The sequence below is a fragment of the Gadus macrocephalus genome, chromosome 2, assembly GCF_031168955.1.
Source record: "Gadus macrocephalus chromosome 2, ASM3116895v1".
NCBI classification, from domain to species: Eukaryota; Metazoa; Chordata; class Actinopteri; order Gadiformes; family Gadidae; genus Gadus; species Gadus macrocephalus.
The window spans coordinates 17,624,535-17,649,959 of NC_082383.1; the positions used below are offsets into that span (position 1 = coordinate 17,624,535).

Here is a 25,425-nt window from a genome sequence, read left to right on the forward strand (position 1 = left end):
GTGTGTGTGTGTGTGTGTGTGTGTGTGTGTGTGTGTGTGTGTGTGTGTGACTGGTTAGTGCATTCTGTTCAGCTCCAATGTAAAGATCCAGGCTGGTGGTGGACGGACTGCCCAGCATTCACCCACTGGGTTTCACAGGAGGACACCAGTCGATGGAACCAGCTGAGGTCCTTTGCTGCAGCCCACTGGTTCCTTAAACTCATTCAGGTGAAGAGCTTTGGTTCTCGCCGCTCTCTGCTCCGTCTCCAGCGCTGTGATCTCCCCTTGATGGGGGCCACAGAGGAGGCGGGGCATGGAGGAGGTCCTCCAAGGAGACCTCCTCTGAGACCTTCCTCTGGTGGGAGCCCTCCATCCAGCACAGTGTATGTATCGATGTCAATCATGGCCCCGTTGCACTACCGATCATCCCTGGAAGGAGGGATCCCCACTCACTCCTTCTCAAGATTTCTTCCTCTCTGATTAAGAGAGTTTTTTCTTGCCCTTTGGGAGGCTAGGGTCAGGGGGGTGTCCTATAGATATACGGCCTGTTAAGCCATTTGCGACTGTACCTGGGATTAAGGGCTTTACTAATGAAATGTAATTTATAAAATTGAATTCCCATGCAGCGCTGACTCTGATTGACTGGACTACATGATCCCTGCTAGCATCATGTTCTCTGACATCTCTAAGGCTGTTCCTCCAGAACAGGCTGTGAAGGTGATCGATCCATGTGGGATCTCCCTGAGTTGATGTAAAATTGGTGAACGTCTTGGTCAATTATTCAAAACTCAACAGTCAAACGATTTTGTTGTCTTTACTCATTAATTATTTATGATAAGAAAACTGGTGTTACAAGAAATGTAATTCATTGCTATGAGAAAAAGACATACAAAAGAGACAAGTAACCGTTTTTTCCTAGTGTTTTACATGTTTTATGGAGACTTTAAAGGCACCCAGTGCAACTTTCGAGGCTTAAAAATAAACATTCAATTTATAGTCTTTTTTACACGTAGTAAGTTTCAATAACTCCATACCATTACATACCGACATTTAAGCAGCAAAGATGAGACGTCGTTGTGTGGTGAGAACTGATACAAAATCGATAACAACAACAATGCCGCCATTTTCTTTATCTATTGTAACCTACAATAAATAAAGCAGGCTTCCAGTCAATGGAAAAATGGCTTCTCCCCACCGGCGATTGTTGTTGTTTACGATTTTCTATCAGTTCTCACCACACAACGACGTCCCATCTTTGCTCCTTGAATGTCGATATGTAATGGTATGGAGGTATTGAAACTTACTACGTGTAAAAAAGACTAGAAATTGAATGTTTATTTTTCATTGAATGTTTACATAAAGTTGCACTGGGTGCCTTTAAGTCATAATTGTTTACATCCATTGCTTTCCTCTTAGTTCTCCTCTTCTGGACATCACTTATTTTCTTGCTCCTCAGTGGCGTCCATGTTGTCTGAACCGGAATGAAAGTCTTTCTGAAACGGGGAATCAGGATGTTGGTTGGATTATCACAGCACAATTGTAACAATATAAATTGTAAAAAAAAAAATCAATGTTCCGTTATCTTCGTCATAACATAACCTACTATGTGTTGATGGTTGAACGTTTTGCTCAAGATATAAAATAGGTACAATAATCATTGCAAACAAAAGATTTTGAAGGATATTTGGTATATTTCCTTAATTTGAAATGTCTAAATGTTTCTTCTATTTCATTTCTACTGACCGCCAGAGGCAGTGCTTTAGCACTGGATGTTCCATCTCGCGCATGCGCAGGTCGAGTAATTATACCAACAAAGTCACCTGTGACACCTGGGTGACCCGAGAATGTCTATATATTCAGGAAGTCACCCGAGGATCTGTTCCTTCTATCTGTAGCGGACTAGCAGGACACACAAACATTGTTTGTTGTAAGATACCATATCAGCTTGTCGCAAGTAGCCTTGTAACCCACGGACGGGTTGGTGCCTCAATTTGACTTCATCCACCAAAGGCTGCGACTTGCAATTTGTTCGATTTCGGCTGCGGCCAGGGGTGAGTAAAGTGTGTAGGCTACGCGTAGCCGTCGGCTAGCGCGGCAACTGAATTCAACTTTCCACCTTTGCTTTATTTTGCTTAGAGCATTAGTCGGCGGGTGGTTTTCAGTCGCTGTGTTATTCTTTCGGTCTCGCACCGTTTCTCGTGCGCTTTCGCCTAAGTCCGGTTGCTCATTTGTATGCTCGCCAGTGCTGGGCTTGGGGTCCAAGCCGCCGTAGCTGTATTTATTTAGCCGGTTGCGTTCTTTGATTTGATCGCCAGTGAGTGGCTTGGGGTTTCAAAAGTCACCGTCACTGTATTTTCCTAGCCCACTGATTTTCGGGCGCATAGTTGCTCGGGTGCTCTCGCCTGAGGCCTGATTGCCTAGCCTGCACTAATTGCTCTCCGGTGGGCTGCTTGGATATCTAAGGATCGCCGTCACTGTTATTGTCGGGGTGTCGCGTTGTTGCTCGGGTGCTCTCGCCTATAGCTTGATTGCCTAGCCTGCGTTAAATTGCTCTCCAGTTGGCTGCTTGGGTTCCAAGGCTCGCTGTCACCGTGTTATTGTCTGGGTGTCTCGTCGTTGCTTGGGTGCTCTCGCCTATAGCTTGATTGCCTAGCCTGCGTTAAATTGCTCTCCAGTTGGCTGCTTGGGTTCCAAGGCTCGCCGTCACCGTGTTATTGTCGGGGTGTCGCGTCGTTGCTCGGGTGCTCTCGCCTAAAGCTCGACTGCCTAGCATACTAATTAATTTACTTGCAATTCATTTTTGCTGACATGTTTAGCCATAATGTGTCACCTTCATGGCCTCCCTGCAGGCGGAGGATGGCCATGACCATTGCCCTACATGTCTCGGGGGTAAAACATGAGGGAAGCAGTGTCAGATAACCCATGCATGAACTGTAGTTTCATGCCTCATACACTGAGGCTAGCTAGGTTGGCTGAGGTGGAGGGCGGACCAGGGTTGCCCCCTTCGGGTCTTGGTCCTAGTAGCACCAGGCGCCGTGCCTCGGCAGCTGGGGTACCCCCCGGGAAGTCCCGTAAGGTCGTCAACTTGGCAAACCAAGTGGATACACTTTCGGATGAGGTTGATCAGATTAAAACCCTCCTACAGAACCTCCAGCCAGCTCAGGGTGTACCAGCAGCGCAACCTACTTATCCAGTGGATGACATGCTGCCTACAGCTGCGTCCTGTAGTCTCTTTACAGAGGAGGAAGAACAAGGGGTCAACGACGTAGCGTCCTTTGTCTCTCAGGCTTTCTCTCAAGGGTCTCTGGGCGGCTCGGCTAGAGGGTCAGTGTCCGGCCGCGACACTGTTAGACCAGCCGTGCGAATGGCCCTGGCAAGACCGGGTTTAGATGAAGCTCCTGTTTCATCTGCCCCTGTGAATGCCTTTTTCCCACACTACATCGCAGAGCTACATAGATGCTGGCCAGACTCAAGGGCTCTCTCCCATTACACTAGTGATAGCAGAGTTCTAGCAACTACGGCCAACGCTGATACTTATGGCTTGGACCGGTTAGCTCCGATTGAGCCTGCTATTGCATCCCTGGTTGTCTCCCAAGACGAGGCTCTGAGAGCCGATGTGCGCTGCCCTCGGCCCAAGTGCCAGATTACAGATGACCTCCTTAAAAGGAGTTACAACATTGCTGCCCATGTGGGACGTCTTGGGAATTCGCTTTCTCAAACTATACGGGGGTCAGGTGCTGATCATTCAGCACAGACCCTCAGTAATGCTTCACTGCAGACTTTTGCGTATATGACTAGGGAGCTAGGCAGATTAATGTCAACTGTTATGTTGGCGTGCCGCCAGGTTTGGCTAGCGCAATCGCCCCTGTCGGAGATGTGTCGACGGACCCTCCATTCTCTTCCAGTGATCCCAGGCCAGACGTTCGGGCCAGCTGCTCTTCAGGACCTGGAGCGAAGTGTACAGGTTGGCCAGGCTAGCCAGCAGTTTGCTAGCTTACGGCGTGCACCTCTGCTTCATTCTAGGCCGGGGATCTCTGCGGTACCCCGTGCCAATAGCTCTCAACCGCGTTCAGGTGGACAATCGAGGGGACAGCACTTCTCAGCGCAGGTTGACCAGCGCTGTAGCACTGCGCCACGGGCAGCATTTCAGGCGCCAAGAGGTCCGGCGCCCAGCTGCCGCCCCCCCCCAGGGCCCCTAGGGGCAAGGGGGGTAGGTACTGAAGTTCAAGGGCCGGTTGTCGGACGCTTTTCTCAGCAGCACCTGAGCTACTGGGAAGCATAGAGCATATGTTGAAGCGACACCCAGCTTCCGTAAGACGGATAACCTCTTTGTCTGTTACGGGGCTGCAGGAAGGGGGCTGCCCTGTCGAAACAGAGACTCTCCCACTGGATTGTGGATGTGGTCTTGAATGCATATAGAGCACAGGGGCTCCCTGTGCCCTTGGCCGTTAGGTGCCACTCTACCAGGAGTATGGCTACATCATGGGCTGCCTTGAAGGGGGTTCCACTTCAGGACCTTTGCTCCGCGGCTACATGGTCCTCATAATGTATGTTTGCCTGATTCTACAGGGTAAATGTCGCTGCTCCTCATCCTGTGCCGACAGATGTATTGTCGATTGCTTCAAGCCCTTAATTGGTGAGCACTCTTCGTGACCTTTTTGGTATTAGTCATCCAGTGCTAAAGCACTGCCTCTGGCGGGCAGTAGGAATGAAATAGAACAATAGTTACGTTATGTAACTATGGTTCTATGAATTCCGGAAGACCGCCAGAGTTCTCTGTCACTCAGACTTCTCGGGTCAACCAGGTGTCACAGGTGACTTTGTTGGTATAATTACTCGACCTGCGCATGCTCGAGATGGAACATCCAGTGCTAAAGCACCGCCTCTGGCGGTCATCCGGAATTCATAGAACCGTAATTACATACGCAACTATCGTTTAATTGAGTGTCTACGCACTCACCGCTGCTCCAGCGTTTCCTGACTTCCCGAATGAGCAGGACAGCCATTTGATGTACTCTCCCCTCACCTTGGAGGTATAACAACATAACATGGATTAATAATGAACTAACCGAATGACTTAACCGAATGAGTGTTAAAGTGTGTCAACAATTGTGTATTTTCAATATTTGTATAAACTCAAAATACTATAACTGCTTATCATATCACCATTATATATATACTATTTGGATAAGCATTGTCCTGTTCTTACTGTCCTGTATAAAGATGAACCATAACAAGTGTTCCTGATTTGGACCCACCTCCTTGTTGAGCAGACAGTGCACGATGAAGAGGAAGGTGCCCTGCTGGGAGTTGAGCAGGATGAAGAGCACCTGGAAGAAGAGGTTGGCCTGGTACAGGCCCAGGATCCAAGTGCAGCCCAGGATGACAGACTGGGCCAGGATCTTGAACACGATCAACCTGCAGAGACGTTGAAGAGAGGGGGATCAGGGACAGGGCGCCCCCTCTGGACCAACCACGTTACTGCACCCTCGTTGGCTGGAATAGTTCCAATTAATGTAATGACAGACAGATGGAGAGAACAGAGTGGGGTTGAACCTGGTGTCCTTGGACTGCGACACGTCACTCTTCATGCTGGCCAGTGTGGGCCTCAGGCACACCAGGGTGGCACAGAACAGCACCAAGTTCATCTTCAACAACACAAAGGCACATTTTAGAGGAGCCCATATGTTAGCCTACAGCATTATCTCTAGGGGATCCTGGATTGGGCAAAGAGAATCAGAGGACCTCTCATGCTGGCACACCACCCTAGCAAACACACACTTTAGAACGTTGGCCAACATCTATTCAAAATGTTGGGCAAACCTTCAGCTGACAACTGAAGGAACAAGGAAAGTAAACTAAAAACATGCTTTGCTGGCAACTGCAGTACAGAATACAAAGTCACTGGTTGCTAATGCTACATGTCGATTAATGTCCCATCTCACAGTGTAACAAAAAAGACAAATACAAATAAAGCCAATGTACTCACACCAAGGAGAGCGACCACAGGCCCTGTCAGAGCCCAGTTGAAGCTGCGTTCTGTTGATAGCCAGCACCTACAGTTATGAGAAAAGAGTGTGTGCATGTTATATATGTACATATAGGTACATATGGTCAGATGGGTGTGGGTCACTGGCAGTGCTACTCACACTTGTGAGTCTGTGGCACCATATCCATCAGAGAATACCGCAGCAGACACGCCAAGAATCACAAACGGTGCGCCATAGCCAATCAGGTACAGCACTGGTGTGGGGAGGCCGTCCCTCTGGATGACCTGGACCTTGGAAAGTCTCCGGACCAGCAGGAAGAGCTGCAGGGCCTCCAGGAGCATCCAGGAGAAACTGGCCAGAATCAGGAAGTGGAGCACGCCGGCCATGACTTTACAAGCCACCTACAGAGACGACAAGGTTCAAGGTAATTAACCGACCCTCCTCTATGCTCTACATCCTCCCTACATCCTTATATGTCCTACCGTCCTATGCCCTCATATCCGAGGGCCTACCTTCCTATGACCTTTTCTTATATGACCTAACCTTCTACGGCCTTGCCAGTTGCAATTGGTTACAGAAGTAACAAAATAAAGATTTCAATGTCAACAGAAAAAGAGGTCGACCAAGTCTGGACCCTGGCTTGCTTTTGCGTCAATGAAACATTTTGGTCAGGCCTCTTGTAAAAAGTAACGCTAATAAGGCAGTTCCTTAAAAGGTAAGGTTGCCCACCCTCCCCTTACACTCTAAGAATGCCCTCCCTCCCATTCAACACTAAGAATACCCTCGCCACTTCTCATTCAATACTAAGGTTGCCCTCCCTCCCATTCAACACGAAGAATGCCCTCCCTCCCATTCAACACTAAGAATGCCCTCCCTCCCATTCAGCACTAAGAATGTCCTCCCTCCTAATCAACACTAAGAATGCCCTCCCTCCTAATCAACACTAAGAATGCCCTCCCTCCTAATCAACACTAAGAATTCCCTCATAGTATCATGAGGAGAGCATATATCCTCCCAGGCGGTGGATCTGTTCCCCAACTGTGTGAACAAACACCTTATTGTCAACGTATCGGTCCATCCAGAGCATCAGGAAGTGGGAGGAGGCGAGACTGATGCAGAGGTGCAGACGGGCTGTGTTGTTGATCTTGGCGTTCCAGCTGCACAGGAGGAAGGTCACAATGGCCAGTGCGAAGAAGAACAGGCCGATGATCACACACACTCTGTTCAACCACTCCAGGAAGGGGTCCTCTGGAGGAGGCTGTTGAGGAAGAAGACAAGAAAACGTGAAGCTGGTGAAAATATCGGGAATGGATCGGTCGATAAAATCGTCACCGCCTCTAAGTTGGCCCGAAAACAACACTAACAAGCTGTCTGCTGATCGTTTGGTCTGGAGGGATCTAAGTGCTGAAGAGAGATTGGTTTGGATTGTTTTCATTCACTATTTTTACCAATGTGTATCGATGTGGACTGAAGTCCCTCTCTCTTGCCAGTGATGCAGGGCTGGGAGGGTTGTTGGCAGAAGTAGGGATGTGGTTCATCTGTGCAGGTGTGGCCTACAGGCTGAACTTTGACAAATGTTCTCTCTGACTTCAGGGATTGAGATCTCTACTGTAAAACCGATTGTTTTATTAGCGACCTGTATTGTATTGGTATATGTCACAACATTGGAGCAGTTTCTGCATCAAACAAGCAGGCATAGACCCCTGTCCTTCCTGCTCCTGTGGCTCTCTTGAAGAGAATACACATCTGTCAGCTGGAAAAGACGGCGTCCACAGAGGACACAGAAGACACATCAAGCAGTCGACCCGCCTCAAGGTGGGCTGCTTGGTACTTACATCTCCGATCTGCAGGATGAGAGCGAAGGTGGAGAGGTGGGAACAGCTGCAAATGGTGTAGTTCTCATCGGAGTATGCCACCAAACAGCCCTTTACCGACCAGTGGCTTGCCTGCGCCTCCTTGCCCCCAGAGGCCTCCACCTTCACGGACGTCTGGTCTTTGCCCTCCCAGTACACACAGGTCACCAGGCCAGCCTCCGTTTTCTGAGGATGCAGAGCCAACGACAAAACAGTTGATATATGTCAATAAACTGATATAAACTGATAAAACCAGGAACTGTTCAAAATCAAATAATTTATTTAGCATTCACTGTATAAAATAAAGGAACAAAACAAAGGAAGGGATGGCTTTTAGGTAGCCAAGGCCAAAAATAATAACCAATAGACCCTGTGAAAATAGACCCACAGTCTCTGCTTAAGCAAAAATACTCTTCTAAAGTGTGCACCTCTTTAAGAGAACAACAAATGAGCAAACACCAAATGGCAAACGCCCTCAGGGTGAAGCAGAAAAATGCAAATCTCAAGGCTGCAACAACTCTCACACATTGTGGCTCAACCAGCAGTATACACAAAGAAACAGACCATACACAAGTGAGACCAGCGATCTACACAAAGAAAGACACCATCAGCAGGTGAGAACATCCGTCTATACAAAGAAACAGACCAACAGCAGCAGGGACGCTGGAAGTAATTCACAGTTGGGGGGCTGAGAAACGTTCCGATGGGGGGGGGGGGGGGTTCAGTGAGGGTTTTTATACTGCTTGTGACATTTATAGTCAAATATGTTGTTTGAGTTATGTCAATAAAATGACAATAGTATAATAATAGTCTGATATATTTATGTATTTATTTTATTTCCACGGGGGTTTTTGCATTTCACATTCAGCCTCTCGCCACCAGGGGGGGCTGCAGCCCCCCCAGCCCCCCCACTTCCAGCGTCCATGAACAGCAGGTGGACAGCCAGACTGGTGCTGGCTCACCTGGACCATGTTGGGCCAAACTGCTGATAAGCACCAAGATAAGTGACCCTCTAGGGTCATCAGCACCAAGATAAGTTACCCTTCTGGGGCCTTCAGCACCAATATAAGCAAGGGCGTCAGTTTGTTTTTAGAAGTGGTGGGGACAATAACCATTAGCTTGAGTGTGGTTTGAAAAGTGCTGGGTACCCTTATGTAAGCTATTCATCCATTCAACGCTGCATTACAATATGCTCTACAGTGTATAGTCAGGTGTTGAAAATCCTATTCGAACAATAAGTTGAAAACACAGTTTGTGTTTTGGCTTGTTTTGCAAAACTGCGTTGGAAACACCATGGTATTGGCTCGGGATATGTAATACTAATACACACAGGACAAAGAACAGTGTTGGCAATTTAACACTTATCTTGACATCAACAAAGTTTACCAGACAAACAATGCCAGACTGTAAAGGGGGTACGAAATGAAACGAGGTACTGAGCATCAGCCTTTTGAAGACGAGCAAGGGCTGCTGGTAGCATATGTTATGCTGCATTAAAAAAAATAAAAAAAACAAGCGCCCAGAGGAGAATTGCATCTGCCAAATCCTGACCACCAGTAAACACTTGCGAAGGACCAATGTAGACTTCACTCATTGCAACATCATTAGCAAATTGCCCGCAGATAAAATCCCCTACAGTTTAGGATAATCACACAGGTTATGCGAGAACATATTTATGTCAGGATAGGCCTACCAGGCTCCAAGTCGTCACATATCTCAATCAGACAAAACAACTATAACCACATTGGCATAGCAATCGCACCGTGTGTAGCTGCTACTAGCTGCAATCTATACAATGCATACTAGCTGGAGCCCCAACCAGAATCAGATCACAATTGCTTAGGATCATGGGTAACCTTTGGCCAGGTCATCACGAGCAAACAGAACCAGCAGCAAAGTTTACGTAAACCAATTTCTTACCTTATGTGGCCCTCCACATGCAGGCTAAATTATGTATCCATATCGTGTCACAAACATGCTTTTTACAGGAAGCAAAAGGACCGGCTATTTTCTGAATAAAAATGTCAATTTTGGCTGTCTATCTTGAAACTTCTCCAGTGCGTTCACACCAAACGCGACGGGGCAACAAGATCCCATACAAAGTGAACGTATAGACAAATTTTTGGGATTTGTTTTGATTTGTCGCGCCACACTTTCGCCGTGCACAGGCGAGCGCGTTCACGAGGATTTGTGGTGTGACAAATTCGCTCGAGTTGAAATATTTGAACTTTGACACGAATTTCGCGTGATGACAGCCAATCAGCGTTCAACAGCGTGGCCACTGAGTGACATGTGTAACGTAACAGCCAATCAGCGTTCAACCGTCAAACTCAGTGCAGTGCAGTCCGGGGTGAACTGCAGCATGGAGGAGAAAGTGATTGTTGCCGTTTGCGACTCTCGGAGCTCTATATATAATAGTATATCATATAATATAATTGTATATATAACATCATGGCAAAAAGCTCTGTGCGCCTCCGGATGGCCGTAGCGCGGGGAGCTCATAGGGATTGGGCTTCTCGGGAGTCTGGGTTTGTTTACCGGCGTTGCTATGGGTTCCGGTCGTGTGTGTTCCAACGGTTTATTAGGTAGGTCTATCTAATAAATGATGTCTTCGTGCGCGCCTATCGCATGATTTTAGACTCGACGAATTCGGTTGAGTATGTGGGGATTTTTTCAGTCGCAATTGGTTTGCACATTTTTAAAAGTGGTGGGGACAAAATTCGTATTTCAAATAGTGGGGGGGACATGTCCCCCCCGTCCCCCCCGTAATCGACGCCTATGAATATAAGTTATCCTTTAGGGTCATCAGCACCAATCTAAGTTATCCTTTAGGGTCATCAGCACCAATATAAGTTACCCTGTAGGGTCATCAGCACCAAGAGAAAGTGACCATTTATTTTCACAGCCATAGCAGTCATTGGCCCTAACACAGTAATGAACACATGAGACAATCACTTCAAGGATGATGGACAGACAATGGGTGGGGGTATAGATGGATGGGTGGAGGTATCGATGGATGGATGGAGGTATGGATGAATGTATGGATGGAAGGGTGAAGGTATTGATGGATGGGTGCAGGTATGGATGGATGGGTGCAGGTATGGATGTCTGGGTGAAGGTATGGATGGATGAGTTCAGGTATGAATGGATGGATGAGTGAAGGTATGGATGGATGAGTGTCAAACGGTTCACCTTCTTGTGCTGGATGGTGAAGTTGACGGGTTGGGAGAAGTTGGAGTGCTTGGTTTTGGGTAGGAAGGCGGTGATGATGTCAGAGTTCATCTCAGTCTGGTTCTCGGTCTTGAAGAAGCGGTGACTGAGCATCCCCTCTATGCCATGGAGGGTGAGGACTGCAGCTGCTGCCGATCCTGCAAAAAGGGTTTTTCTCCATTATGATAACCAAGAGAGTAGACCCATTCACTGAGGCATCGTCAAAGGGAAAATTGTGATATCCTTCTTGAATACAAAGCAAATAATTTTTTTCTTGGTTCAGTTTTATCTCATTATAAAGTTGATTGAATGGTTATTATTTTTTTAAATGATACATGGTGCTGTTTTGCTGATCGAAAAGCAATTCCACAACTGACAGACAAATACCTGGTCTAAGTGCACTAGCTGATAGCGCAGTTGGGGCTGCTATTTTGACGTACCATGAAAAAAAGCTTACACACCAGGGCCCAGTTTCCCGAAAGCATCGTTAGCCTAAGTGGATCGTGAAGTGCGTCGTACGAGCATCGTACAGTTTTCACACCATTTCCCGAAAGCATCGTTGGTAACGAACATCGTGAAAACGCTCGTAGCTAACGAGTGCTCCAGGGATTTGACTCCTTCGGTTTTATACAGGAAACTTGAGATAAGAAGGTGAAATCGCCGGGCGTGCCAAGCTGCGACCGAACCGGCTCGGCAGTGTTGAAAGATCTATAGACAGGGTTCGAGTTAGGTGGGAGCCAGTGGGAGCTTAGCTCCCATAGAGAGAGGTCTGGCTCCCAAGAAAGCAGTAAACTCAAATATCTGTGGGGGTCTCGGAAAATACAGCAGCATAATATTGTAATTACAAATAAAGCTATTTTCCCTTCCACATGCAGAGTTATATTGACGTTAAGTGGGATAATAGAACGCCGGTCATTATCGGGAAAATAAGCCCAGACAGGGCGAACCGGACACCGACTCGAAACAGAGGTGCTTCAATAATTTATTATTTATTTTCGATAATGAGCGGCTTTTTTTTTTACAATTTATTTGTTACCAACTTGCCATACGTAGTGTTGATCAGCAGAGAAATAGTTAGCCAAAGAAGTTGACGTCGCTTAGCAACTGAAGAAGCTGACGTTGTTGTGAAGGGCCCATGCAAATTAACGGAGCATTCCACGGCATTGGGAAGAGCAGTGTCATAATAGCCCATATTTACAGCCTATATATATATTTACGGGAAACTGGGCCCAGTAGGCTACACACAGCACAAAAATGCAATCGATTAGCTTGCATGTGGAATATTATGATGATGATGTGGATTGTGAAAAAAAATAATCCACAGTGGCTGCAATAATTAACACTGTAATAGGCTATGCCATGCGTTAAAATAATAATAATAATAATAATAATAATAATAATAATGATAATAATAATAATAATAATAATAATAATAATAATAATAATAACAATAATAAACTCGGTCAAGGTAGGTGGGAACCCAACCTTCCAAAAAAAAATCTCGTTTTAGGTAATAGTATAATGTTGGTTAAATTATTTGGGAAAGAAGAGCTGACACAGCGGTAAGAAGTTGTACTTTTAAAACAATGCAAATGCCAACACTGTACAGAAAACACATGTTTTCTTGACACAGACATCTTTTTAGGATTGATAAGTATTTGACCCTGAGAAATCGTAGTTTTACCACGAGTAAGTATTTAAAAGAAGTCGATAACGATAATGTATACAATGCTGGTAAGAAATGAGGTTTGTTAATGTCTTGCCGCACATCATTAAATAGACCCACAGTTGCGGCCACAGGACCGCATATCATACATCTATTAAGTTCTCTTTGGCGAAATTTACACGACGATTCAGTGTTCTGAAGTTGTAGAAGAAAACGCTATGTGTGAATTAGGCCAATTATTTGGCCATTACTTAAGCCATTTGAAGTTTGAAATTCATGTGGTAATGCATCTGTCTCAGCGGAGACAGCAAGCGCACTGTCAAAATATCAACTTGTCAAGTTCTAATGCGCTGGCTCTTGAAGGGGATGGGAGATGGAACTGTCATTGGTTTGTTGAACGTTACGCCCAAAACAGACCTACAGGTATTCAGACCAACCCATTTTAGATTTGCGCCGGGGGCAAGAGTCATTTATCCGCCGGTATAAAAGCAACATCCACCCACCCAGAGATCCACCCACAAAGCTACTTACGTTTCACGTTTCTCAAGTCAAGTGATTTTATGTTCAACACACAAAATCGTACATTCATGATTGTTCCACTCAAAGAAAATATTTGGATACCATGACAACTTAACACCGTAACTTTCGTTACAAATATTATTTCCCCACTAGAATGCATTTTGATTAACTTTCATGGTCCTCAAATAAATTATAACCAAACAACCAAAGATGGCCGCCAGGTAAATAAGGTCACATTAAGTTCTTCAACCCAGCCAGATGAGGGGGTCATTATTCCTCACCATTGTTGTCCTGAGCCAGAGCCTCGAGGTTGACCTCCATGCTGATTCCCTTGACCGAAAGGACATTACTCTCTCCATTGCTGCTTCCAGGAATGAAGGTCTGTATACTCAAATCTAGAGGGAAAGTTACAGAGACATAAGGTAAGAAACAAGTTTATTGTGACCCAGCAAGGAATGAGGAATGATAAACTCAGAAAGAGGCTCTACGAAATAGTTCATAGAGCCTAATTCTTAGTACCTAGTTCCAACAACATACGAGCTAGGTACTAGTTCTAATGCCTTGGTGGCATGTTTCCTACCTACTACTGCTGTCTGGAGCGTCTTGTTGTTTCCGTTCTGGCTGGGTTCTACGAGGGAAGAAACCAGACCCTCTGAGATGTCCAGCATCACACTGCCTGTATCTGCGTCACCATCACTGGTCACCGCCTCGGGCGGCTTAGAGTTAGCACCTGACACTTCCTGGGGCAGAAGGAAAGCGTTGCTAGTGTTGGGTGACAACTTCTTGAGGGAATTAATGGATTCAACAGACATATTAGTTTAATGTACCATTGATGCAGAAAAGCAGTTTTTCACCGTCTGAAAAAAAAAAAGCAAAGACAACAAACTTCCAATGTCATTATACTGATTATTTTGTGTAACCCTGTTTCAAACCTCAATCAGGTTATCTGAGAACTAAGTAGTCTGTGAAGACAGATGGGTAGCTTGCAGACTTTTCTTTTACAACTCTACAGCCAACAAGTCTGTCAAATTCTAAGTGAATTTCCTAGACGCGGTGTTCATCAAAATATATCGCCCGGGAAACAGAACCGAGGCATGGGTTCTGAATTCAAATATTAACTCTGCATCATGATTGGTTGAAATACATGGGATCCCACTCTAGGTTTCTGAATCCCGTCACCCAAAACGCGGCTACCTAAAGAACAGCCATGTAGGCTGGAGTCTCTTAAAAGATGCCCGTCTTTTGAGAGAACTGTTGATCCATTCACTGACCACTTCTGGCAGAATGACGCCTGCATTATCCTTCAGCTGTTGGTTAACATTTCCAAGAAAAGCTCTTTCTTTTGTTTGTCCCTGAAACAGCAATATAAATCCACCATCAAATATTTTCCATTACATTTTGAGGAATAGCTGATTTCCAAACTTTGGAAAGATGCTTTTACAAGACTATTTATTTCAGATTTGTTTAAAAGCTTAAAATAAAACATACTTGCCTCTGGAGGTGTAATCTCATCAAGAAGTTCCGGAATACCTATTAGGTTAATGTTTAAGACAATAATATATTAAGAATTTCAATAAATAATCATAACATCATAGGGCTTTGGTAGAATCCTGAATTTCGATGTAAGATAACTCGCGCTCTCTTTAGGTCGGTTTCATTCCTTTAGAATGGCATTGCTATCTACACTTTTTTTTATATGTGCTTCTGCTCACTTTTGCAGAATGTTACATCCAGTTCCCAAATGACCCCAGTGGTGGGGAAGTAGCCATCAGGGCAGGAGCAGTCGAAGGTCCCTGGTGCGTTGGTACACACGGTTTTAGTTCCACAAAGATCCACTGTCTCACTGCATTCATCGATGTCTGTAGAGAAGACAGGAGGTTGGTCGACCCTGATCTGCTTTTGAATCAGGGCAGTGCAAGCACAACATTATTGGACACAAAAAACAACAACCGCACACCATTGCATGGATTTTCAGAGCTGGCGATCATATCTGAGAGGTCGACGCGGTAACCGTGGTTACAGGTGCAGAAATGGGCCCCGATTGTGTTGTTGCAGACGGCCTCAGGGCCGCAGATGGTGATGTCTTCCACACACTCATCAACATCTGTCCAAAGATAAAACATGTTTTACATAAATTGTTTTACCACAACCATCCTTTACTTTTTCATATTTGGTGATTCTGAAAATGTATATCATTGGCTGGTTTGGGTACACCCACTGTATTGGGTAACATAATCCACAGGATTTATAATCACATTAAATAGACAAAAGAGTACATCTCTACATGGGGTGTGTTACTACAAGTTCTTGAACATTCCATCCCCAACATTTAAAGTTTACTTAAATTTGAACCCACAATCTTTAAAGAAGCAGTGCCAAGGATTTAGTGCCATCTAGAAGTGAGGTTTCAGATTCTACCCTCTCACCCCTCCCTTTTGAAAGCTGGAAGGAGGAGATGCATTTTACATTTTACTTCCTAGCTGATGTCATTGTACAGGACAAGATAGTGTCAGGCAATGAGGTCCCTTGATAGATTAATAAATTGTATTGAGTTATATAGTCTGTTTAATTATAGGTCATATCTTACAAATAAGATAGCAATTATGTTGGTATAATTAAAAACACGTCTTTTGAGAGACGTTTGTCTGTTCTGGGCTACCAGAGAAACATTGTGATGCAACAGGGTGAACCCGCTCCCTATGTAGACATTAAGATCATTCACCCTAGTTTTTACACACGAATGCAAGCATTAACTTTCTGCTGGATACCACTCAATTCTACACCCTGCACCTTTAACTCTTACCATATTCCAGAACGGAGTTATCTTGATCCGATCAATGAACATGATGAATAAGTATTCAACCTTTGGCCACATTGGCTCCTGCTGGCCTGGTAGAGTCTTCATCATATTGTCAATGGTTGCTCTAGCTCTCTGTTTCGCTGACTACCTGAGTGCCTCAGCAGCCTCTATCCAGTACACGCTTGTGTATTTAGCTCCAGGCCGCAGCGTTTTTTGAGCGTACCTTGTGTTTTCAAATGTTGTATCTCTTTCTTTTTCTTAGTGTCTTGAATTTACATTAAGTAAATCTGTGAGATTAGCTCTGTGCTTCTGTTTTGCATGTCTAAATTGAATCTTCTTAGTGTATTTTTTTAACAGTGGACTTGTTGTTATTGTTTTGACTATGTTGCAATAGGGATTGATGTCCCAATGTGGAGAAAATAAAGGTTGTTGAATGTATCATCATCACCTTGAAAACATGTGCCACAACATCAACTTTAAGCGAATTTTGAACCATTTTGATTTAGTCATAACTGATTGTGCTAGTAGCTCTCAGATGCAGGTGAAATGTGTATCAAAATCTTTAAAAGTATTAAATTAGCAATGCGTGTTTGTGTATGTGTGGAGAGAACTACTCAATTTCTATGCTGTGCAAAGCCTATTGGCTCAAGCAGTGATGAAGAATCATTTATTTTTTTAAGGATATTTCTTGACTGCAAAATATTTGATTTGATTTATGAACATGATCATGGGAAGATACAGGCAGCGATTTACCAAGCATACATTCAGTGAGACAATGGGTGTACATTATTCTTACATGGAAATGTTCACATCGTGGGCAGTATCAACAAAGGAAACAAAGATGAGGGGGCGGGACCACCATGGACAGTTTTGGATTGGCCAGGGCTGGTCAGCCATGGCGGGAGAGACCAAGTTAATTTGCAATACACTACGGGTGAAGTGGATACGTCTGCAAGGCTACGAGATAGCTAAAGGAATCTACAGAGCAGTCAGTCGAGTGGCCTCAGTATCAGACTTTGTGGCTACAGTGGAATCCAAAGTATTTTACACCTTTTAGTGAGAGAGAGGGAGGGAGGCATCTCTAGGTCCAAGGGAAATTCATACTAATTCCTTTAAATTGGCAAAAAAAAATATATACTAGGTTTACACAATGTGTTTACCATATTTATATTACATTTTTGATTATAATTTCTACGAAAAGTTCTCTTTTCTTTGCTTCAAAGAAATCGACCGACTTGAATGTTTTCAGGGTATCAGTCAGACCCCATGTAATCGCTGAAAATTGAGATACAACCAAGAAAAGTGAATATTCCTTATTATACCGCATGCTAGCTTTATTTTGAATATTCTTAATATTTGGTTGTTAACTGTGGTATAGTAATAAATCTGAAGTGATGCTTGCTCTGCACCAGCACCTGGTTCCTCACCCATCAGCATTCTGCTGACGATGGTAAAGCTCACCTTCTCACCTCTCAGTGGCTCATGTTGTTTGGACGCTAAAGTGCAATTGACTTGTTGGGAGCTCGACGTCTCTCAGTCACCCATTCCCCTGATCAAAGACGCTGGTCATTCAGCAGATGGCGTGACTAGATACCTTCACAGGTGTTGTCCTCATCAGGGGCCGTGGACGGGTCGGTGGCTATGTATCCCGGCTCACACTGGCAGATATGTTTTCCAGGAATATTGGTGCAGTTGGAACGAGGGCCGCAGACGGTGGAATTGAAACACTCGTCAATATCTAATCAAGGGGCAATAAGTGGAAGGAAGAAACACATCTTAACCATCAGAACTCAACTCCAAATCACTCCAGAAATACAAAAGTAATACAACGGTGTGCATCACAGATAACATGATGGCCGTGTTGATATCAAAGGGATATTGTCCCCCTGGGGGATGGAGCTGGTTTTGGAGTGTTTTCTACAGACCTTGACATGGTGGACTAGCAGCAGGCACAAGCTGATACCCCACATGGCAATCACACTCATAACTTGCTGGGATGTTATTACAATCTCCCTCACCGCAGTCCATTTCGAGACACTCGTTTATGTCTGTGAAGAGAGACGAGGAGACATTTTAGGGAGTGAACGTCATGCAAACCAGAGGACAGGCCAAGAGGAGATGGAACGGAAAATCTCTGACTGGTCTGTCGGATTGAGTCAGGGAGAAGAAACATCTGTTGGTTTGAGGCAGCTGGATGTGTGCCTTTTATTTGAATTATTTTATGTATTTCAAATGAATAAAATAAAGTGTGTGTGTGTGTGTGTGTGTGTGTGTGTGTGTGTGTGTGTGTGCGTGCGTGCGTGCGTGCGTGCGTGCGTGCGTGCGTGCGTGCGTGCGTGCGTGCGTGCGTGCGTGTGCATGTGTGTGCATGCATGATTGTTCAAGCTGCACATTAGCCTTGCCTGACAGTATAAATGTTTGATCTACTCACATCATAAATGATTGTTTAAGAAAGAATATCTGAACCCGAAATGCTGTTAAATCTGTTTCGGAGGGATACCTTCACAGGAGTGAGATGTTCCTAGTATCCCTGCTGGATTTGTGTCGTTGAATCCTGGCAGACAGGTACAGTTGTACGTTCCATTGAGGTTGGTGCATATGGAGTCTGGACCACAGATATCAGGTTTTCTCACACACTCATCGATGTCTGCGGAATTCAACAGGCACCGTTAACACAACTACGAACTCAATAAGAATCATCTTCATCATTTTTATTAACAATTTTAATTAGGAAAAAAAAAAAAAAAATTCGTTGTTTTTATCAGTATTATTAAATGCTGATCTCATCCTGCAGTGAACAAGTAAACTAAGAAAAGATAAGCTAAACAAGCTAATTTAAAATAAGCTAAAACAAGCTAAGCTAAAACACCAAAAAAATGAACTTAACTTTTACTTAACTAAACTGAATAGAGACCAATGGAGCTCACCAACACAGCCATAGGAACCATCAACAGGAAGGTGCTCAGGGGGGATTTCATACCCAGAGAAACAAATGCAGCCTCCTACAGGGGTACTGGTACATTCAGCAAGGGGACCGCAGGAGTCTGGACCACACTTAGAATGATCTGAATGAGAGTACACACACACCAACACAAACACACACATACAAACACTCACTTATCATAGTCACCCAAAACTCAACATTTGTTTTGCCCTATGTGTTTATAGTTAAGGGGTGAAATATATTAAAAAAGCACATTCTCACAAGTAGCAAAGCCGGATTCGCTTGCCCCAGCAGCAAGTGGTCTGAAGACGTAGAAGCCTCCCGGACACAACACAAAGTCAATCGTTATTCCTTGTGTTCCGCATCCATTAGCCCATGTCCGGGTAGTTCCCTTTGTTGGTGTCAGGGATTCAATGTCTGGATAGGACACCACCACTTGCCACGGGTGTTGGAAGCCACCTCTATTATAGGTACAATCATCAATTGCTGTATCTCCACCAATCCCAGTGAATCTCCACCACTTGTTGCTTAACAGGAAGTCATTTTTGGGGTAGCCGGGCCAATCAGTTCTTGTAAAGGCGCGGTTGCGCCATGGATCCGTCAGGTTGGTGTAGCCGGTGCAGGATCCAGGATCTATTGATGTGATGGCGTCAACAACATGGATCACATTCATGAAAATCACATTCAAATTAATCAATGGAACAGTCTTACCGTCGAGGTCTGCAGCATTTGAGAGGATGACAAGCAAACCTGAGAAGAAATAAAAATAAATATAACAGCAAGCAGTGATTAACGGGTTCCGAGCAAAATTAAAAGTCAAGAACACACTAATGGAAGACATATAAATATAACATATAATTGTCATATTTAAGGAAGGATGTTTCACTTATAAACTTGAACTGCAGCCTCATTCACGTGGTCAAAATGTCTATTGATAAGCAGGCCCGCCGACAGGGGGGGACAAACGGGTACGTTGTCCCGGGCCCTGGACTGGGGGGGGGGCCCATAACTGGACCCCCATGAAGTTGGGATTAATTATTGTATGTATACTTCAAAATGTGTTGATTTAGAGAAGAAAAGTGCTTTATTTGCATTAAATTAATGACTCCTAGATTGTTTGCCTTCATTGCCCTTGAAAAAACGGCCAATAACCCCCTATCACCCCTATGCCAAAATGGTTTGGTCTTTGGAGAAGAAAAAAGACGACATCATTCCATTAGTGGTCAGTGCGCGAGTTGATTCAACATGCACAAGTCAGGAGCCCTGAAAAAAAAAGAAAGGCGAAAAAGAGAGGAAGAAGCCGAAAGCCTGAGGGGATCTCTTTATAAATATTTCAGAAAAGACTCAGGTGATGCTGGAGGTACCAGTAAAGGCAGCTGTGCAGCACAGCCAGGTAAGACACGGCCAACTTTTTCCAGCCCCGTCGTCAAGTAACACAGGCACAGGCGGCGTGTCAAACATATTAGCGCAGCACCACATGAGCAAGTCACACGGAGATCAATATCAGGCAGACAGGGGTCATTGCATAATTTGATAACCACAACGGCTTTATTACACTGTGTTTCATACGCCTATATCTAATTGAATCTTAGAATATGCACATTACCCCGCAAATAGGCCCATGTCCAAATCAAATGTTTCAGGCAGGCACGCGCTGCGCACTCCAATCAGGCTGAATTGATTTGAGAATCATTCCCAGTCAGCTGAATTACAGCCAGTGTAACGCGGCTCATGGTTTAAAATAAGCCAGTGGCATGGCGACATGTGAAATTGCCATTTAGATAGAGTTGGATGTAACGAATGGGTTATAAACGTGACGTTTTGGGGTAGCCTGTAACATAGTTTCTGATTGCCGTTAACTTGAAACTCGCCAGATGAATGGGCTCCGCCTTGTTCCCCAAACATTCTCTGGAAGTTCAGCGAACATAAACGCGGGTCTGGCGATAAATAAAAGTACCCTTGACATGATTCCCCTTGGTCAAGTGAAAAATGGTGGATGAAATGTGCAGTTAATGAGCTCTAAGTGAATACAATAGCGTGAGTTTTATTGTGGTATGATTCTGAAAGCCATAACTTCACTCAGTCCATATCCATAGCCTATCCAATTAAAGTTGTAAATAATCCTTTTGGTTTATCCGTAATAAATGGGCTTGTCATCCCGACGTCATGTGTTTGGGAGCTGCACAAGGGAATTCTGTGGTTGTGTTTCGGCGTTTGACAATTTTGGGAACAAAAAAAAAAAACTTAGATTTTTAAACTTTTGTAGTCTTTGGGATAGAGTTAGCCAAGTTGATCAGTCTATTCTTTTCTGTGTTAAATTATACGAAATGGGGCTTCAGAGCATTTATGGGGACCTCTGCATTTTGCTCAGGATCTTCCTGTCCATGCCTGTGTGACTGTGGCTGGAGGTGAGCGAGCCTTCAGCAAATTGAAGCTAATAAAAAACTACTTGCGCTCAAAGATGTCACAGGAGAGGCTCAACGGGCTGGCAATGCTTTCCATAGAGCACAAGCTTGCAAAGAAGCTGGACTTCAATGACCTCATTGATGACTTTGCCACCACAAAAGTCTGGCGCATGGCATTTCGCACCTAAATAGTTGCACACAAAGTTAATGTTAAAATGTTCAAATAAATTGTTTGTTGAGTAATGAGTATTTTTTTTGGGGGGGGGGGGGGGGGGCCCATTGAGAGAATTTTGTCCCGGGCCCAGCCAAACCTGTCAGCGGCCCTGTTGATAAGCACACAACATCTAGAAAACTCCAAGCACACATTTCTCAAGTGAATTAAGGGCTTTCTTTAAAGCATATTCCTGAAAAATCTTTGAAATTCTGGGGAAATTAAACATTTGAAGTCAAGAACACTAACGGAAGAAATATAAATATGACAGAGTTAATTATGAAGGAAAAATGGATGACGAAGCGGTTCCCCTTAATGCCATACATTGTCTTAACAGTCCGATTCTTGGACACTAATGAGCCTGAATGATTATTGCCTGAAGAATTACAGGTGCTGTTCAATATTGTGATTCGTATTTGAGAGGTAATACAGATTGTCATGTTCAGCATGCACTAATCAGGAATCAAACTCTCAACCTCAGGACCACGAGCACACGGCATTAACCTGTTGAGCCACTGACATTCCCAAACTGAATGAAGCAGTTCAGGCAGGTTCCCTGCTCGGACCCCTAATAAGGACGAAGAATGTGACCAAACACTTAATTAGCCCTATCATATGAAGTATTATTATGTATGCAAGTGTATTTTAGTGTGTGTATGTATGTGTGTGCATGTACTGTATGTATGCAGGCAGGCATGCATGTGTAGATTGATGCATGTATTACTGAATAGAACATTAATGCAAGTTCATGAGATTAAGGTAAATGTTCAATTATCATTTTAAAGATTCTAAGGGTATCAACATTTCACAAATAATGTATTTAAGTATAACACCTTGAACTATACCCCAAATAAATCATCAGGCCTAAATCTTTCTATACAATGATTCTTTTTAATTCCTTACAGTGTAGTTGAAAGGTGCAGTATAGGAAAGACTTACTGAGATGTAACAGCAGGGCCCAGTAGATCATCCTGGCTTGTCTTATTCTCTAAATGAACACCAACCCCTTCCTCAACAAGACACACGTTTTAGGAATTTTCTCAGTCACCAAGTTTTATTGGAGGGTTAGCCAAATGCAAAGAACAATGCAAATAAACCACAAGCATCTTAGCATCAACGTGCATGAGGTTTGCATAAAATAGTTCCTGTATGCATCCTCAGCAGGTTATCCAAATTAAATACCTTTTCGTAATGTTGTGTATGAAAAAAAAACAAATTCAATGTTAGTTGCCTTTGATGAAACTTTTTGCTAAATAGTGAAACTGAAATGTCTGGAGAGGACATTTTTTTGATTGATATTGTGGAGTTATGTAAATGATGAGACAAGAGACGGAGATGGGTTGAGTCAGCTTTACTCTCCACTTCAAACAAACGAGTGTTACTCGCACATGAGTTCAAATCGAAACAGCAGAGAATCGGAACTGTCGTGAAACACTACGGTAGTAAACCGGAACTGTTTACCTTAAAGGTACAGTCCCTTGGTGAATGTCTCACACAGCAATTGTGGGTCACCACTCAGGCCCCCCCAGAATTCACCCAAACCAACAGGTCCAGACCGAACAGGTAACACACAGAGAACATCGGACACCCACTAGCGTTAAACAGAATACACTAGTACAAAACAGTCCCTAGAAAAATCAACGCCTAGGGGGGCGGACCAGGCGGCCAGAACGGCTGCGCTTAACAGGAGAAGGGCAAGAGGCAGGAGCAGGTGTCGAGGCCGCCGCAGGATCAGGGGTCGAGGCTGCCGCAGGCGGGCGCCCCCGCCGCGGGGGCTGAGCCAGCTGGAGCGGTTCGCCAGCATCCACATGAGCAGGCTTGAGCCGGTCTATAGCCACCCGCTCAGGCCTGCCCCCCATATCCACAACAAAGTTCTTAGGCCCACCCTCCAAGACGCGGAAGGGCCCATCGTAGGGGGGCCGCAGCAGGGTACGGTGGCCATCGTGGCGGATGAAGACGTACTTGGCCGACGGTAAATCCCTGGGAACGTAGGACCGGGGGAGGCCATGGCGAGACGTCGGAACGGGAATGTAAGCGTCCGCAATGTCCCGGGACGCAGCACGATGGGAGGCAGCCGACCACGGGGCCATGGCGTCCGGAAGAAACTCCCGAGGGACGCGCAGGGGCTGGCCGTACACCAGCTCTGCCGACGAGGCCTGAAGATCGTCCTTGGGGGCGGAGCGAAGGCCCAGCATAACCCACAGGAGGCGGTCGGCCCAGTCGCCGCCCGTAAGGCTGGCTCTGAGCGCGGCCTTCATGTCCCGATGAAACCGCTCGCAAATCCCATTGCTCTGTGGGTTATAGGCTGTGGTGCGGTGGACCTTCACCCTCAGGACCCCGGCGACCGCAGTCCAAAGCTCCGACGTGAACTGCGGCCCCCGGTCTGAGGAAATTTCTGACGGTGTGCCGAAACGGGCCACCCAAGCCATAACGAACGCCCGGGCCACCTCGGCTGCTGTAGTGGAGGACAGGGGAACCACTTCTGGCCACCTGGTGGTCCGGTCCACCATGGTGAGGAGGTAGGTGTAACCACGGGAGGGTGAAAGCGGGCCCACCAGGTCCACATTCACGTGGTCGAAACGCCTCTCCGGCACTTTGAAGAGTGCCAAAGGGGCTTTGGTATGCCGAGTCACCTTCGCACGCTGGCACGCCACACAGACAGCAGCCCAGGCCCTGACGTCCTTCCGCAGGCCCGGCCAGACGAACTTGGCCCCCACGAGCTTGGCAGAGGCCTTCACCCCTGGGTGGGAAAGGCTGTGGATCGTGTCGAAAACCTTACGCCTCCAGCCAGCAGGCACCATGGGAAGCGGAAATGACGGGTGGCGAGGAAAAGAGCCAGGAGCTCCCTGTCGAAAGCGCTGTATTTCCTCTCATTGTCGCCGAGCTTCCTGCTGAAAAAGGCCAGCGGTTGCCAGGCTCCGCCCACCCACTGCTCACACACAGCCCCCACGGCGTAATCGGAGGCATCCGTAGTAAGAGCAACAGGGGCGGTCGGAGACGGGTGCGCCAGCAGAGCAGCGTTGGCCAACGCGGTTTTGGCAGCATCGAAGGCAGCCGTCATTTCCGTGGACCAATCCAACACGTCTGCAGGCTTCCTGCCCCGCAAGGCGTTGTACAAGGGTCGCATGAGCTGGGCCGCATGGGGGAGGAAACGGTTATAGAAGTTCACCATGCCCAGGAACTCCTGCAGGGACTTCACAGTGCGCGGACGTGGGAAACTGGCGATGGCGTCCACCTTGGCCGGGAGGGGAACCGCCCCCTGCGGAGTGACGTGGTGGCCGAGGAAGGTGATGGATGACCGGCCAAACACGCACTTGGCCGGGTTGAAAATGAGACCATGCTCACTGAGCCGACCGAACAGCTGCCGTAGATGCGTCAGGTGGTCGTCCGCGGACGCACTGGCAACGAGGATGTCATCCAGATAGACGAACAGGAACGGCATGTCCCGCAGCACAGAATCCATGAGGCGCTGAAACGTCTGCGCTGCACCCTTGAGGCCGAAAGGCATCCTCAGGAATTCAAAAAGTCCAAAGGGCGTGATGACCGCCGTCTTGGCGCATGATCCTACGGGCGGACGGGCACCTGATGGTAACCGCGTACCAGGTCCACCTTTGAAAAGACGGCGGTGCCAGCCAGGTGGGCGGTGAAATCCTGAATGTGCGGTACCGGGTACCGGTCGGGGGTGGTGGCGTTATTCAAGCGACGGAAATCACCACACGGACGCCAACCGCCATCAGCCTTGGTCACCATGTGCAGGGGGGAGGCCCACGGACTTTTGGAACGGCGTACGATGCCGAGGCGCTCCATGGTGGCGAACTCCTCCCTGGCGATCGCGAGCTTGGCAGAGT

General features: G+C 46.0%; 1 protein-coding gene across 1 annotated transcript; it reads right to left on the reverse strand.

Annotated features, from left to right (window-relative positions):
- Nucleotides 1–962: 962 nt before the first annotated feature.
- Nucleotides 963–22,777, reverse strand: LOC132473192 (adhesion G protein-coupled receptor E1-like). The gene is made up of 23 exons (XM_060073212.1): nucleotides 22,517–22,777; nucleotides 19,673–19,711; nucleotides 19,223–19,594; nucleotides 18,945–19,082; nucleotides 18,518–18,664; nucleotides 17,943–18,065; nucleotides 17,612–17,755; nucleotides 15,175–15,321; nucleotides 14,930–15,076; nucleotides 14,710–14,747; nucleotides 14,489–14,569; nucleotides 14,045–14,074; nucleotides 13,798–13,957; nucleotides 13,499–13,612; nucleotides 11,015–11,190; nucleotides 7,805–8,008; nucleotides 7,024–7,227; nucleotides 6,129–6,370; nucleotides 5,969–6,035; nucleotides 5,536–5,627; nucleotides 5,238–5,397; nucleotides 4,940–5,005; nucleotides 963–1,472 (listed from the first exon to the last, which is right to left on the reverse strand). Exons 1-23 carry the CDS (start codon nucleotides 22,545–22,547, stop codon nucleotides 1,413–1,415), a joined length of 2,982 nt encoding a protein of 993 aa, XP_059929195.1. The 5' UTR covers nucleotides 22,548–22,777; the 3' UTR covers nucleotides 963–1,412.
- Between the last annotated feature and the right edge of the window lie 2,648 nt (nucleotides 22,778–25,425).

What these genes read in the sequence shown, in the direction of transcription:
- LOC132473192 (XM_060073212.1), bottom strand. Translation starts at nt 22,547, where the DNA reads ATGATCTACTGGGCCCTGCTGTTACATCTCA. An exon ending in TCGCAGTCCAAGGACACCAG is followed by an intron (nt 5,398 to 5,535) that starts GTTCAACCCCAC and finishes ACGTCTCTGCAG; the next exon opens with GTTGATCGTGTTCAAGATCC. An exon ending in CAGGAAACGCTGGAGCAGCG is followed by an intron (nt 1,473 to 4,939) that starts GTGAGTGCGTAG and finishes TCCCCGTTTCAG; the next exon opens with AAAGACTTTCATTCCGGTTC.